General features: G+C 42.8%; 2 protein-coding genes and 2 pseudogenes across 13 annotated transcripts in view; 3 read left to right on the forward strand and 1 right to left on the reverse strand.

Moving 5' to 3' along the window:
* The window catches only part of LOC146929776 (uncharacterized), a 68753-nt gene that overhangs the window by 48631 nt on the left and 5647 nt on the right, over positions 1-14475 (reverse strand). Inside the window, exon 7 of one of the 12 annotated variants that reach the window (XR_015006154.1) lies at positions 10922-11217. The exons of 9 other annotated variants lie outside the window; for them this stretch is intronic. The gene's annotated coding sequence lies outside the window, so the exon portion shown is untranslated. Of the gene's footprint in view, positions 1-10921; positions 11218-11582; positions 11715-14475 lie in introns of those variants that run through there. 2 more of the 12 variants (XR_015006151.1, XR_015006152.1) reach the window with 2 other exon arrangements.
* LOC146929778 (uncharacterized) lies at positions 5234-7090 on the forward strand (annotated as a pseudogene).
* Positions 7150-8166, forward strand: LOC146929779 (uncharacterized; annotated as a pseudogene).
* LOC146929780 (uncharacterized) lies at positions 8816-10788 on the forward strand. Its single transcript, XM_085707404.1, has 5 exons — positions 8816-9367; positions 9453-9557; positions 9665-9958; positions 10068-10204; positions 10392-10788. Exons 1-5 carry the CDS (start codon positions 8816-8818, stop codon positions 10786-10788), a joined length of 1485 nt encoding a protein of 494 aa, XP_085563530.1.

Here is a 14475-nt window from a genome sequence, read left to right on the forward strand (position 1 = left end):
CACTTATCACATCCAACAATGCCCCGATCTTGATCTCTTTCTTGTCTTCCTTGGTACCCAGGTTGACAATTTTGATCTCTTCCTGATGAGGCTGAATAACTTTTCTTTCTTGTTCTAATATCCATCTAATCTCATTAGGAATCTCTTCATCCTCCTCTACCATAGCCTGATAAACAGGGACCTCAAAGTTGGGAGGAAGCATAGGGTTACCGTGTTCAACGGGCTCATTTATGTTCAGTTTGCACATGATTTATGATTGATTTTAATGAGTAAATGCAGACCTTTGAATTTGAAATTTTAAAAGAAAAAGAGAACAATTTTTGGTTTTATGTATTACCATTTTTTCCAAAAAAAAACAATAAAATAAAATAAAGTAAAGGCCGTGACAGAAACGACGATTTTCATTCATAACAAAATTACTTGAAACAAAGACAAAGCCGTACATGATTTCACTTTCGTTTGGGGCAGGACGAAAGGAGTTTTCTTAAAAAAAAAAAAAAAACAAGACAAACATATTACTTAGAAAAAAGGTATCACAGAAGGGATGTCCACAGCGATCCAATTGCAGCAGGCTCCTCCAGGTGCCACCTCTTCAGACTGATCCTCAACAATTGCATTAGTCTCAGGTGGAGCATGAATGAATCCAGCACTGTGGAAAGTACCTTCAGTCCGGTTGAACACTCCAGGTTTACTGTTAGGGAAACCAATCCCCTCCTTGCGCTTGTTCTCAGTCAACTCCACTAACTGACCCCGGCCTTCAGTTTTTCCTTCTTGTATCACATTCTGAGCATCCTTCAAAGAAGCCATACAAGTCTCAACCTTCCCCACACTTCCTTCAGCAGAGAACCCTTAGAATGATGATCTGTCTGAACTATTATCACCGATAAAGGAGAAAGCAGACAAATTACTGACCAACAAAGCTGATTCACCGTTTACGGTTATTAGTTTCTCGTGGCTTACGAACTTCAACTTCTGATGGAGAGTGGATGTCACTGCCCCAGTATCATGGATCCAAGGCCTGCCAAGTAGGCAACTGAAAGAGGCCTGAATTTCCATAACTTAGAAGGTAACCTTAAACTCATGTGGGCGAACTGAAATGGGCAATTCTATCTCTTCATACACTGACCTCCTAGTTCCATCAAATGCTCTTACCGTCACCTTACTGGGCTTCAAGAGAGCCTTTGAATATGCCAGCTGGTCCAGAGTGGACTTTGGCATCACATTGAGAGCAGAACCAGTATCTATCAGAACATTAGACAGAGAGTCTGATTTGCAAAGGAAAGATATAAGTAATGCCAAGTTATGATTCTTCCCCTCCGCCGGGAGGTCTTCATCGCTGAAACTCAGATTGTTCCAAGCCGTCACATTCCCTACGATACTCTCAAACTGACCCAAGGTTACATCATAGTCCACATAGGCCTGGTCCAACACTTTCATCAGGGCATCCATATGGGGGTAAGAGCTTGACAATAGAGACATTATGGAGATCTTTGCAGGAGTTTGCAATAACTGATCCACAACCTTGTATTCACTTCTCTTAATTAGCTTCAGAACCTCATCACTATCCTCATAAACAATTCCACTAGGCTGTCTCGCGGCTTTACCCTTACCTGGATTCCGCTCTTTCACCAGTTCCTCGACTGGAGCACTAGTCTCTTTATGAACAACCGTAGGGAGAATACGTCTACTTCTCAATATCTGACTACTCTCAACGATATTGTCCACAGGGACTGGTGAATCCAAAAGTATCTTCTTTCCATCCTCTAGAATTGTGTATTCATAATTATACGGAATAGCTTTTTGATAAGTATATGGCAATTGTTCTGGTGGGCAGATCACAGAGGAGTGCCAGCTGGCTTCGCACGGTTGACCGTTATCACGAGCGGTTGCCGAGTTCTGAACACAGGAGTGACAACACAAACACTTTTATCTTATTCTTTCCTTGTGACAATAAGCTCCTTTCTGTCCAGCAGTCCTTGCACATCATTCTGAACTTGCATGCAACCCCGGGGATCCACGGAACATATATCACAAGCTTCATGATCATGGCTAAAAAGAGTCGCCTCACACATCTTCATGTGTATTGGAACTAAGGGAGTCTTGATATCACATGCATTGAGAACCAGGCTATCTTCCTGATAATCTTGAATCATATTAATGGCAGGCTCATGAGGTCGCAGAGGATTATTCTGGACAACAGGGTCAGGGTCCGTGAAGGACAAGTCTTTGCTTTGGATCAGTTTTTGGACTACATCCTTGAAAGGGTAACAATGCTCAACATCGTGACCAGATGCTCCTTGATGAAATTCACAGGTGAGCTCAGGGTGATACCAATGAGGTATGGAATTTAGCGCATGAGGGGGAGACCTAGTTTGTACAAGATTTCTTGCAAGTAGATAGGGTAGCAAATCTTTGTACGGCATAGGTATAGGAGGAAAATAGTTTCTTGGGGGACGATTCTGTTGTGGTGCTTGAGGACTGTGTTGTTGTTGAGGCGGTGGAGGGTAATATGGGTGTTGGTAGAGTTGTTGAGGGTTATGTGGTTAATAATTTGGTTGGTACAGTGGTGGATAGTATGGTGGAGGTCCCTGAGGCCTTTGTGGTTGATAATTTGGGTTTTGGGGAGCTGGCATTTGTGGTGCGATGTTAGCAACATAGGGGTGGTTTGGGTAGATAGGGTGAGATCCGCCATGGGCCACCATGCCGACCTCTTGAGTACTCTTCTTTGGATAACCATTCCCGAATTTCTTAGTTCCACTAGATGAACCACTCGATGAACCACTTTCAATAGTCAAACGTCCTTCTCGGACCCCCTCTTCAATACGCATTCCCATGATCACCATATCATTTAAGTTTTGTGGCGCAGAGGCAACCATATTTCTAGAGTAGAATGACTTAAGAGTTTTAAGGAAGATTCTAGTCAATTCCAGGTCTCCTAGTGGTGGGATAACCTAAGATGCAAGCTCCCTCCACCTCATTGAAGGTACGGATCTTGTCTTTCTCCAACTTCATGTACCACCTTGATGCGGGATCCGCCAAACTGTCGAGGAAACAGTGGATGAGTAACTTATCATCTCCAGCATAGGCAGACATCTTTGGAGCATGCATAGTTAAGTGGAGCCTGGGACAAGTGTTTCCCTTGTATTTTTCGAACTCTAGTAACTTGAACTTGGGTGGTATCACAACATCAGGAACCAAACAAAGTTCATGAGCCTTTGGACCGGCGGTTTCTTTTTCGCGGAGAGCATTCATCTCTTGCTGCATTTCATCATACTTCTCTCGCAGGTCTTCCACCCCGTCATTTCCTACCACACTGCCCGAGTGATAGATCTGTCCATCCTCTTGCTGGCCGGGCTGAACAAATGATGTTGACTGCTGACCGTAAGGGAATGGCATTTCTGTAGCACCAGAACGAGCACCGTCATTAAACATGTGTGGCATGCCCCATGGATAACCAGAGGCATGTAGTATTGAGGAGTAAATCCAAGTGGACGGAAACTTTGATTGTTCATATTACTATACGAGAAACCCGCCACAAGAGGCTGCGTAGGCCCATTAGATTTAACAGCAGTAGGTATTGGCTGCGGAGTACCATCAGAGCAGCAGAAAAGACCAAAGTAGGAATTGGCTCAAAGACCACTGCTTGTTCCCTCTCGGCCATTATAGTTTCCATCATAATTGTCATCTACTCTAACTCAATCTTGAGATTACCAACTTCTTCTCTGAGTTGAACGTTTTCCTGTTCAGCAGATACCATTTTCTTCTTGATGTAAGCTCGAGTATAGTGAATGCGAGTAGGTCTGTTCTGAGTACGCCGGGCCACTTTCGATTACTGCGGCGGAAAGGGGAAAAGTGTGAGACTTGGTTTTGACACTTTATGAATGCAATATGATGCATGATATGCTAAATGCAACAATGTGCAATTTTTTTATTTTTTATCGAAGGACTTATAAGAGTAATTTGTAAACATAACAACTTAAACATTACATTAATAATAAAAAAAGTACTACAAGATAATTCCCTTTCTAACAACCAAGTCAAGGGATAGACTTACAAATATAAAACATTACAAGATAATTCCCTTTCTAACAGACTGAGCCAAGGGATAGACTCCAAAGTACATAAACAAGAACTACAAGAATAACATAAAACATCTGGGAAACTCTCAAGCTCCTACTCCTCGGAATCTGGGTGCGGCTCAGCAAAGAGATCCATGCGCCTCTTCTTACTCCCTGGAATCCGGTCAAGTATGGCATTTTTTTTTCCTTTGACGAGGTCCTTCAGCTTAGCAATTTCAATGTTCTTCTGGAGATTTGCATAATTTTCTTTTTCTAACAAATCCATCACTACATCATAATCTTGTTCTTTCTTGCGAAGCATTCCTTCCACAACGGACCTTTCACGGTTGGACGCAAGCAAACGCTCTTGGTACTCTTTCTTGGTCTACGGGAGTAAAGGCAATGGTATTTTCGGATCAATTGAGGACAAATACCTTGGTACGGGGTAGGGCATACCGAAAGTCGTAGCTCTGTCTATAACCCACTGAGTGTAAGACTCGTGTGCGAAGCTCTGCTTTTTCCCTAATCAAACTTACGAACGGTACACCAAGCTTGCACAAACCGCATCCTCAAATCTGTATGAACCTCACTGTTAAGGTAGAACTCGCTGGATAAAGAAAGACTATCAGGCTTCCCTTTCATAGGATATCCGTACTGGCGCATGGCAAGAGTCAGATTATAAGTGATTCCTCCGCATGTACCGATAAGGGGTACATATTCAAATTCCCCACAACTACCAATGATTCCTTCAGTGTCAGCAGCAGGATGAGCGCAAACGATGTCGGCCGGGGAGGCATAAGCCTTTTAGACCTCGAAGCTTTCCTGGTGTCGGTCCTGGAGAAGACAGATCTGGGCAAGTGTGAAACGAACCATTTGTACAACAGAGGCGCACAGCAAACAATAGCTCCACCCTCTTGGTGGTGTCTATAGTGGATGGAATGATAAGTATCTGCAAGGAGGTAGGGACCGGGTTGTTAGTGAGGAAGATTTTGATTGCATTGATGTCGACAAAGCTATCCATGTTGGGAAACAAGAAGAGGCCATATATAAGTAAGGCGAGAATGGATTCAAAGGCAATGGTATTTCCAGCTTTGGCAAAGTCAAAGGCTTTTTGGTAGAGAAATTTAGCAGTTAGGCCTTAGAAACCATTTTTGATGGTGAAGTGGGGTAGAGCTATGTCGGAAGGCTTGAGATGGAGTGCTTTTGCAATAGTTGCGGCCTTAGGTGTGGGTTCGAGACCATCGAAAGGTTCTTCTTTAGACACCGGTAAACCAACCCAATAGGAATACTCCTTGAGCGTGGGGACCAATTGGAAATCCTGGAAAGTAAAGCAATGATAAGTCGGGTCATAGAATTGTACCAAAGTTTCCAAAATGCCATCGTCCACCTTCACCTTGATGAGATCTAGCAACCTCCCATAACGATCTCGGAACCTCTTAGGATTAGCTACTCATCAAGGTGGAGATCATGTAGCTAATCCTAAGAGGTTCCGAGATCGTTATGGGAGGTTGCTCGATCTCATCAAGGTGAAGGTGGACGATGGCATTTTGGAAACTTTGGTACAATTCTATGACCCGGCTTATCATTGCTTTACTTTCCCGGATTTCCAATTGGTCCCCACGCTCGAGGAGTATTCCTATTGAGATGGTTTACCGGTGTCCAAAGAAGAACCTTTCAATGGTCTCGAACCCACATCTAAGGCCGCAACTATTGCAAAAGCACTCCATCTCAAGCCTTCCGACATAGCTCTACCCCACTTCACCATCAAAAATGGTTTCCAAGGCCTAACTGCTAAATTTCTCTACCAAAAAGCCTTTGACTTTGCCAAAGCCGGAAAGACCGTTGCCTTTGAATCCGTTCCCGCCTTACTTATATATGTCCTCTTCTTGTTTCCCAACATGGATAGCTTTGTCGACATCAATGCAATCAAAATCTTACTCACTAACAACCCGGTCCCTACCCTCCTTGCAGATACTTACCATTTCATCCACTATAGACACCACCAAGAGGGTGGAGCTATTGTTTGCTGTGCACCTCTATTGTACAAATGGTTCGCTTCACACTTGCCCAGTTCCGTCTTCTCCAGGACCGACACCGGGAAAGCTTCATGGTCTAAAAGGCTTATGCCTCTCACCCCGGCGGACATCGTTTGGGCTCATCCTGCTGCTGACACTGAAGGAACCATTGGTAGTTGTGGGGAATTTGAAAATGTACCCCTTATCGGTACATGCAGAGGAATCACTTATAATCTGACTCTTGCCATGCGCCAGTACGGATATCCTATGAAAGGGAAGCCTGATAGTCTTTCTTTATCCAGCGAATTCTACCTTAACAATGAGGTTCATACAGATTTGAGGATGCGGTTTGTGCAAGCTTGGTGTACCGTTCGTAAGTTTGATGGGATCCAATTAGGGAAAAGGCAGAGTTTCGCACACGAGTCTTACACTCAGTGGGTTATAGACAGAGCTACGGCTTTCGGTATGCCCTACCTCATTCCAAGGTATTTGTCCTCAACTGATCCGGAAATACCATTGCCTTTACTCCCGGAGACCAAGGAAGAGTACCCAAGAGCGTTTGCATGCGTCCAACCGCGAAAGGTCCGTTGTGGAAGGAATGCTTCGCAAGAAAGAACAGGATTATGATGTAGTGATGGATTTGTTAGAAAAAGAAAATTATTCAAATCACCAGAAGAACATTGAAATTGCTAAGCTGAAGGACCTCGTCAAAGGAAAAACTGCCATACTTGACCGGATTCTAGGGAGTAAGAATAGGCGCATGGATCTCTTTGTTGAGCCGCACCCAGATTCTGAGGAGTAAGAGCATGAGAGTTTCCCAGATGTTTTATGTTATTCTTGTAGTTCTTGTTTATGTACTTTGGAGTCTATCCCTTGGCTCAGTCTTTTAGAAAGGGAATTATCTTGTAATGTTTTATATTTGTAAGTCTATCACTTGGATTGGTTGTTAGAAAGGGAATTATCTTGTAGTACTTTATTTATTATTAATGTAATGTTTAAGTTGTTATGTTTACAAAATTACTCTTATAAGTCCTTCGATACAAAATAAAAAAAATTGCACATTTTCGCATTTAGCATATCATGCATCATATTGCATTCATAAAGTGTCAAAACCAAGTCTCACACTTTTCCCCTTTCCGCCACAGTAATCGAAAGTGGCCCGGCGTATTTAGAACAGACCTACTCGCATTCACTATACTCGAGCTTACATCAAGAAGAAAATGGTATCTGCTGAACAGGAAAACGTTCAACTTAGATAGGAAGTTGGTAATCTCAAGATTGAGTTAGAGAAGATGACAATTATGATGGAAACTATAATGGCCGAGAGGGAACAAGCAGTGGTCTCTGAGCCAATTCCTACTATGGTCATTTCTGCTGCGTCTGATGGTACTCCGCAGCCAATACCTACTGATGTTACATCAGCTGGGCCTACGCAGCCTCTTGTGGCGGGTTTCTGGTCTGGTAATATGAACAATCAAAGTTTCCGTCCACTTGGTCCTCCTGGATTTACTCCTCAATACTACATGCCTCCCGGTTATCCATGGGGAATGCCACACATGTTTAATGACGATGCTCGTCCTGGTGCTACAGAAATGTCGTTCCCTTACGGTCAGCAGTCAACACCATTTGTTCAGCCCGGCCAGCCAAATCTTCAGGCTACTGTGACTCATGCAGTGCCTTATGTTCATACCACCCAGCAAAAGGATGGACAAATCTATCACTCGGACAGTGTGGTAGGAAATGACGGGGTGGAAGACCTGCGAGAGAAGTATAATGAAATGCAGCAAGAGATGAAGGCTCTCCGCGAAAAAGAAGTTGCCGGTCCAGAGGATCATGAACTTTGTTTGGTTCCAGATGTTGTGATACCACCCAAGTTCAAGTTACCAGAGTTCGAAAAATACAAGGGAAACACTTGTCCCAAGATCCACTTAACTATGTATACTCGAAAGATGTCTGCCTATGCTGGAGTTGATAAGCTACTCTTCCACTGTTTCCTCGACAGTTTGGCGGATCCCGCATCAAGGTGGCACATGAAGTTGGAGAAAGAGAAGATCCGTACCTTCAATGAGTTGGGGAGGGCTTTTATCCAATAATATGATTACAATGGGTTCTTGATTCTGGATAGAGAGCAACCTAGGGCTGAAAGTCAAGGAGACAAAGAAAGTTTCAGGGCATATGCATGAGGTGGAGGGAGCTTGCATCTCAGGTTATCCCACCACTAGGAGACCTGGAATTGACTAGAATCTTCCTTAAACTCTTAACTCATTCTACTAAAGAAATATGGTTGCCACTGCGCCGCAAAACTTCAATTATATGGTGATCATGGGAATGCGTCATGAAGAGGGGGTCCGAGAAGGACGTTTGACTATTGAAAGTGGTTCATCGAGTGGTTCATCAAGTGGTTCATCTAGTGGAACTAAGAAATTCGGGAATGGTTATCCAAAGAAGAGTACTCAAGAGGTCGACATGGTGGCTCATGGCGGATCTCAGCCTATTTACCCAAACCACCCCTATGTTGCTAACATCGCACCACAAATGTCAGCTCCATAAAACCCAAATTATCAACCACAAGGGCCTCAGGGACCTCCACCATACTATCCACCACTGTACCAACTAAATTATCAACCACATAACCCTCAACAACTCTACCAACACCCATATTACCCTCCACCGCCTCAACAACACTGTCCTCAAGCACCACAACAGAATCGTCCCCCTAGAAACTATTTTCCTCTTATACCTATGTCGTACAAAGATTTGCTACCCTCTATGCTAGCAAGAAATCTTGTACAAACTAGGCCTCCCCCTCGTGCGCCAAATCACATACCTCATTGGTATCACCCTGAGCTCACCTGTGAATTTCATCAAGGAGCACGTGGTCACGATGTTGAGCATTGTTACCCTCTCAAGGATGCAATCCAAAAACTGATCCAAAGCAAAGACTTGTCCTTCACGGACCCTGACCCTGTTGTCCAGAGCAATCCTCTGCCACCTCATGGGCCTGCCATTAATATGATTCAAGATTATCAGGAAGATAGTCTGGTTCTTAATGCATGTGATATCAAGACTCCCTTAGTTCCAATACACGTGAAGATGTGTGAGGCGACTCTTTTTAGCCATGATCATGAAGCTTGTGATATATGTTTCGTGGATCCCCGGGGTTGCATGCAAGTTCAGAATGATCTGCAAGGACTGCTGGACAGAAAGGAGCTTATCGTCACAAGGAAAGAAAAAGATAAAAGTGTTTGTGTTGTCACTCCTGTGTTCAGAACTCGGCAACCGCTTGTGATAACGGTCAACTGTGCGAAGCCAGCTGGCACTTCTCTAGTGATCTGCCCACCAGAACAATTGCCATATACTTCTCCCTACGGTTGTTCAGAAAGAGACTAGTGCTCCAGTCGAGGAACCAGTGAAAGAGCAGAATCCAGGTAAGGGCAAAGTCGCGGGACAGCCTAGTGGAATTGTTTATGAGGATAGTGATGAGGTTCTGAAGCTAATCAAGAGAAGTGAATACAAGGTTGTGGATCAGTTATTGCAAACTCCTACAAAGATCTCCATAATGTCTCTATTGTCAAGCTCTTACGCCCATAGGGATGCCCTGATGAAAGTGTTGGACCAGGTAAGGGCAAAGCCGCGGGACAGAATCCAGGTAAGGGCAAAGCCGCGGGACAGCCTAGTGGAATTGTTTATGAGGATAGTGATGAGGTTCTGAAGCTAATCAAGAGAAGTGAATACAAGGTTGTTGATCAGTTATTGCAAACTCCTACAAAGATCTCCATAATGTCTCTATTGTCAAGCTCTTACGCCCATAGGGATGCCCTGATGAAAGTGTTGGACCAGGCCTATGTGGATTATGATGCAACCTTGGGTCAGTTTGAGAGTATCGTAGGGAATGTGACGGCTTGCAACAATCGGAGTTTCAGCGATAAAGACCTCCCGGCGGAGGGGAAGAATCATAACTTGGCATTAGTTATATCTGTCCTTTGCAAATCAGACTTTGTCTAATTTTCTGATAGATATTGGTTCTGCTCTCAATGTGATGCCAAAGTCCACTCTGGATCAGCTGGCATATTCAAAGGCTCTCTTGAAGCCCAGTAAGGTGACGGTAAGAGCATTTGATGGAACTAGGAGGTCAGTGTATGGAGAGATAGAATTGCCCATTTCAAGTTATGGAAATTCAGGCCTCTTTCAGTTGCCTACTTCGCAGGCCTTGGATCTATGATGTTGGGGCAGTGACATCCACTCTCCATCAGAAGTTGAAGTTCGTAAGCCACGGGAAACTAATAACCGTAAACGGTGAATAAGCTTTGTTGGTCAGTAATTTGTCTGCTTTCTCCTTTATCGGTGGTAATAGTTCAGACAGATCATCAGTCCAAGGGTTCTCTGCTGAAGGAAGTGTGGGGAAGGTTGAGACTTGTTTGAAGGATGCTCTCAGAGTGATACAGAAAGGAAAAACCAAAGGTTGGGGTCAGTTAGTGGAGTTGACTGAGAACAAGCGCAAGGAGGGGATTGGTTTCCCTAACAGTAAACCTGGAGTGTTCAACCCGACTGGAGGTACTTTCCACAGTGCTGGATTCATTCATGCTCCACTTGAGACTAATGCAATTGTTGAGGATCAGTCTGAAGAGGTGGCACCTGTCTTTGTGACACCTGGAGGAGCCTGCTGGAATTGGATCGCTGTGGACATCCCTTCTGTGATACCTTATTCTAAGTAATATGTTTGTCTTGTTTTTTCGTTTTTTTTAAGAAAACTCCTTTCGTCCTGCCCCAGACGAAAGTGAAACCATGTAGGGCTTTGTCTTTGTTTCAAGTACTTTTGTTATGAATGAAATCGTTGTTTCTGTCACGGCCTTTACTTTATTTTATTTTATTGCTTTTTTTGGAAAAAATGGTAATACATAAAACCAAAAATTGTTCTCTTTTTCTTTTAAAATTTCAAATACGGCTAAAAAGTTTTTTTTTTTAGTCCACCGGGACGCTCATTTTTGCATAACCCTTTCGGGTTTTCGACTTAGCGAGCCTTTCTTCTTCTTTTTTTTTCTTTTTTTTCATATTTTTTTGACAGGGGTCTTCTCACAGCCTTTGGTCATACTTATCTTGCAGGATTTAACCGTTCTTGAGACAGATGTTTATGTATGCTTCTCCTACTCACAAGTTCATAAAAGATATACATGTGTTATTTATGCTTTTCAAAAGACATGAAAAAGTTTTAAAAGAAATTTTTTTTTGAAATTTTTGCTTTAAGTATTAACATCAAAAATAGAAGAAAATAATGCAAACAGAATAAATGAGAATTCTGTTTTAAGAATAAATTTTAAATAAATGGGCACAGACTTTCATCCTTTAGATATAAATGTCCATGACATACAGCAGTAATGCTTTAATCAAGCTTAGCCTTCATCGGAACTTCCGTTGACGGGACTCCGATCTCCATGGAAGGCACTGCCTTTATGTTGTGTACTGAGGGATGGAGGGGGGATTGCCCCTGTTGAAGTGTGTACTGAAGTATAAAACCCATGCAAGGCAAATGGTAGCATCTCGTGCAAGTCTTTGCAAGTCTTTGTGAGTGAATGTCATCTTCGACAGCTAAGATGCCCTAGAAGGCGAATGATCTCATTGGGAATCTCTTCATCCTCCTCTTCTTCAGTTTCGGACACATGGAAATCAGAGTTGAGAGAGTACAGGGTTAAAGTGTTCAACGGATTTATTATTGATTTTGACAAGTAAATAAAAGTTATGATTATGAAGAGATTTGAATATGCTTAAAGAACGAAAAATTTTTGGTTTTTTGTATTGTATTGCCATTTTTTCAAAAAAAACACAATAAAAACAAAGTAGGGATCAAAACGACCTTTTTATTAATGATGAAAATACATAAAGCAAAAAAGCCCTAAGCAAATTCAATTTCGTCTCGGGTGGGACAAAAGGATTTTTTTTGAAAAACAGAAAACATCAAACAGACATAAAAATTAGAACCAAATAGTAGTAGAAAGAAACATCAGTAACGACCCAATTGCAGCAAAACATTCCATGTGTCACCATTAGGTTCCAAAATCTGATAGCGGATTAACTTGCATGTCAGAGTTCAATCTTAGAAAGACCAGAGGTTATTTCCAACCAACTTCTGGACTATTTACTTCAAAGAAAAACAGTGTTCAACATCATAACCTGGTGCCCCTTGATGGAAGGCACAAGAGAGGTCAGCTCTATACCCCGCTGGCAATCTTGCCGACACTAGAAGAGGTGCCTTGGTGTGTGGACCAAATTCCTTTCAAACAACATTAGAAGTAAATCTGCATACTTCATAGGAATCGGATCAATGTATGTCCTCGGAGCCTGTTGTCAAGGCTGTTGTTGATACTGTTGTTGACATTGTTGAAACTGGGGATGATAACCCGGATATTGAACAGCATTGGCGATGGGCATAACAACGGCAACAGGGTGATAAGCCGGACATTGTTGTTAAGGTTGTTTTAGTAGCACATTTGGATCTGGATCTTCGAAGGACCAGGTGTTATCTTCGATCAACGTCTGAACTTCGGCTTCCAAAGTGTAACGGTGCTCGATGTCATGTCCTGGTGCCCCTTGATGGAAGGCACAAGAGCAGTCAGATCGATACCAATTCGGCAACTTGTTAAGCACTCGAGGAGGCACTCTAGTTTGGACAAGGTTCTTCTCAAGCAAAGAGGTCAGCAAATATGCATATTTCATAGGAATCGGGTCAAACTGCGCTGCTTTCCGAGCCTGATTCTGAGGGATAAGCTGCTGAGAAACCAATTGTCGAGGTCGTTGTACGCACAGTGGCTGACATTGTTATTGAGCCCTTTGCTGGACAAGTAGCTGACCCTCAGGGGACAGGGCGTTAGCTTGGATTAACTTCTGGACTACAAAAAGCATCTACCTTTGCTAAAGCCAAAAGAGCCTATGCCTTTGAACTTATCCTCGCCTTACTCATATATGGCCTCATACTGTTTCCTAACATTGACAGTTTTGTTGACCTTAACGCAATCAAAATTTTCCTCAACAAAAACCTTGTTCCTTGCTTGCGGACACATATCATTCCATTCACCATAGAACCATCAAAGAGCATGGAGTTATACTTCACACTTAACCCAATCCATTTTCTCCAAAGCAAACACAGGAAAATCCCTCTGGTCTCAAAGAATAATGCCTCTCACCCCAGCCGACATTGTTTGGTAACATGCAGTCGATGACACTGGAGTAATCTTCGATAGTTGTGGAGAATTCCAGAATGTGCCCCTCATCGGTACATGCGGGGGGAATTACCTACAACCTTGCTCTTGCCATGTGCCAGTTTGGATACCCCATGAATGAAAAACCAAACAACCTTTCCTTATCCGGTGAATTCTACCTTAACCACGAGGACTATGCAAACATGAGAGTGAAATTTGTGCGAGGTTAGCACACCATTCGTAGGCTTGACGGAAACCATTTGGGAAAGAAGACAAGTTTTTCAAATGGATCTTACACTCAGTGTGTCATTGATAGAGCTATGACTTTTGGTTTACCCTACCACCTACCGAGGTCCTTATCCTCAACTACACCAGCACCATCCTTACCCATACCCCTTAATACCCAGGAAGAGTACCAGGAGCGATTGACTGAGTCAAGACGAGAAAGAGCCACTTGGAAAAGGAGGTACGAGGAAGCTATGCTCCGGATGGAAACAATGAGTGGACAACTAGAACAGAAAGATCATGAGATCCTCACGTTAAACCGACAAGTTGTTGAAAAGAATGGTCTACTCCAGGAGAAGGATGCTCTGCTTGAAAGGTATGCTAAGAAGAAGAAGAAGTGCATGGATTATTTTGTCGGCTCGCATTCGAATTCTGACGATCCACCTGCTTCAAGAGGTTGAGAGTCTTCTAGATGTTTTTACTTTTTTTTGTTATGTTATGTTATTTTTCTAGCTTCCTTTATGAATTTTTGAGTCTATCCGTTGGCTTTGTTTGTTAAAAAGGGAATTATCTTGTAAAGCTTTATTTATCTAATGAAATGTTCAATTATGATGTTTACAAAATTGCTTTTACAAGTCATTCGATAAAATAAAATTTATCTTTTTTGCATAAGCATATCATGCATCATTTGCATTCATAGTTTCTAGTCCGTGTCTCATACTTTGTATTCTTTCTACAAAAGGTTAATAAAGTGGTCTGCTGTCTTCTTTCAACTTCAGCTCACATATGCAAACGCTCGTGCAAACACAAAAAATGGATCAGCTTGAGCAAGAGGACCACGAGCTTTGTGAAGAGGTGACAACACTTCGGCCGAGATAGAGAAGTTAGCTAAACCGGTATCTTCGCGGCAGTTACAAAAGATCAGCAACAGTTCCAGCAAGGACCCCAGCCGGCATATCAGCCATTGTGCATGCAACAGGCTCT

The sequence above is a fragment of the Medicago sativa genome, chromosome 4 (assembly GCF_051527215.1).
Source record: "Medicago sativa cultivar Bolivia chromosome 4, Bolivia_mono, whole genome shotgun sequence".
Lineage (NCBI taxonomy): Eukaryota > Viridiplantae > Streptophyta > Magnoliopsida > Fabales > Fabaceae > Medicago > Medicago sativa.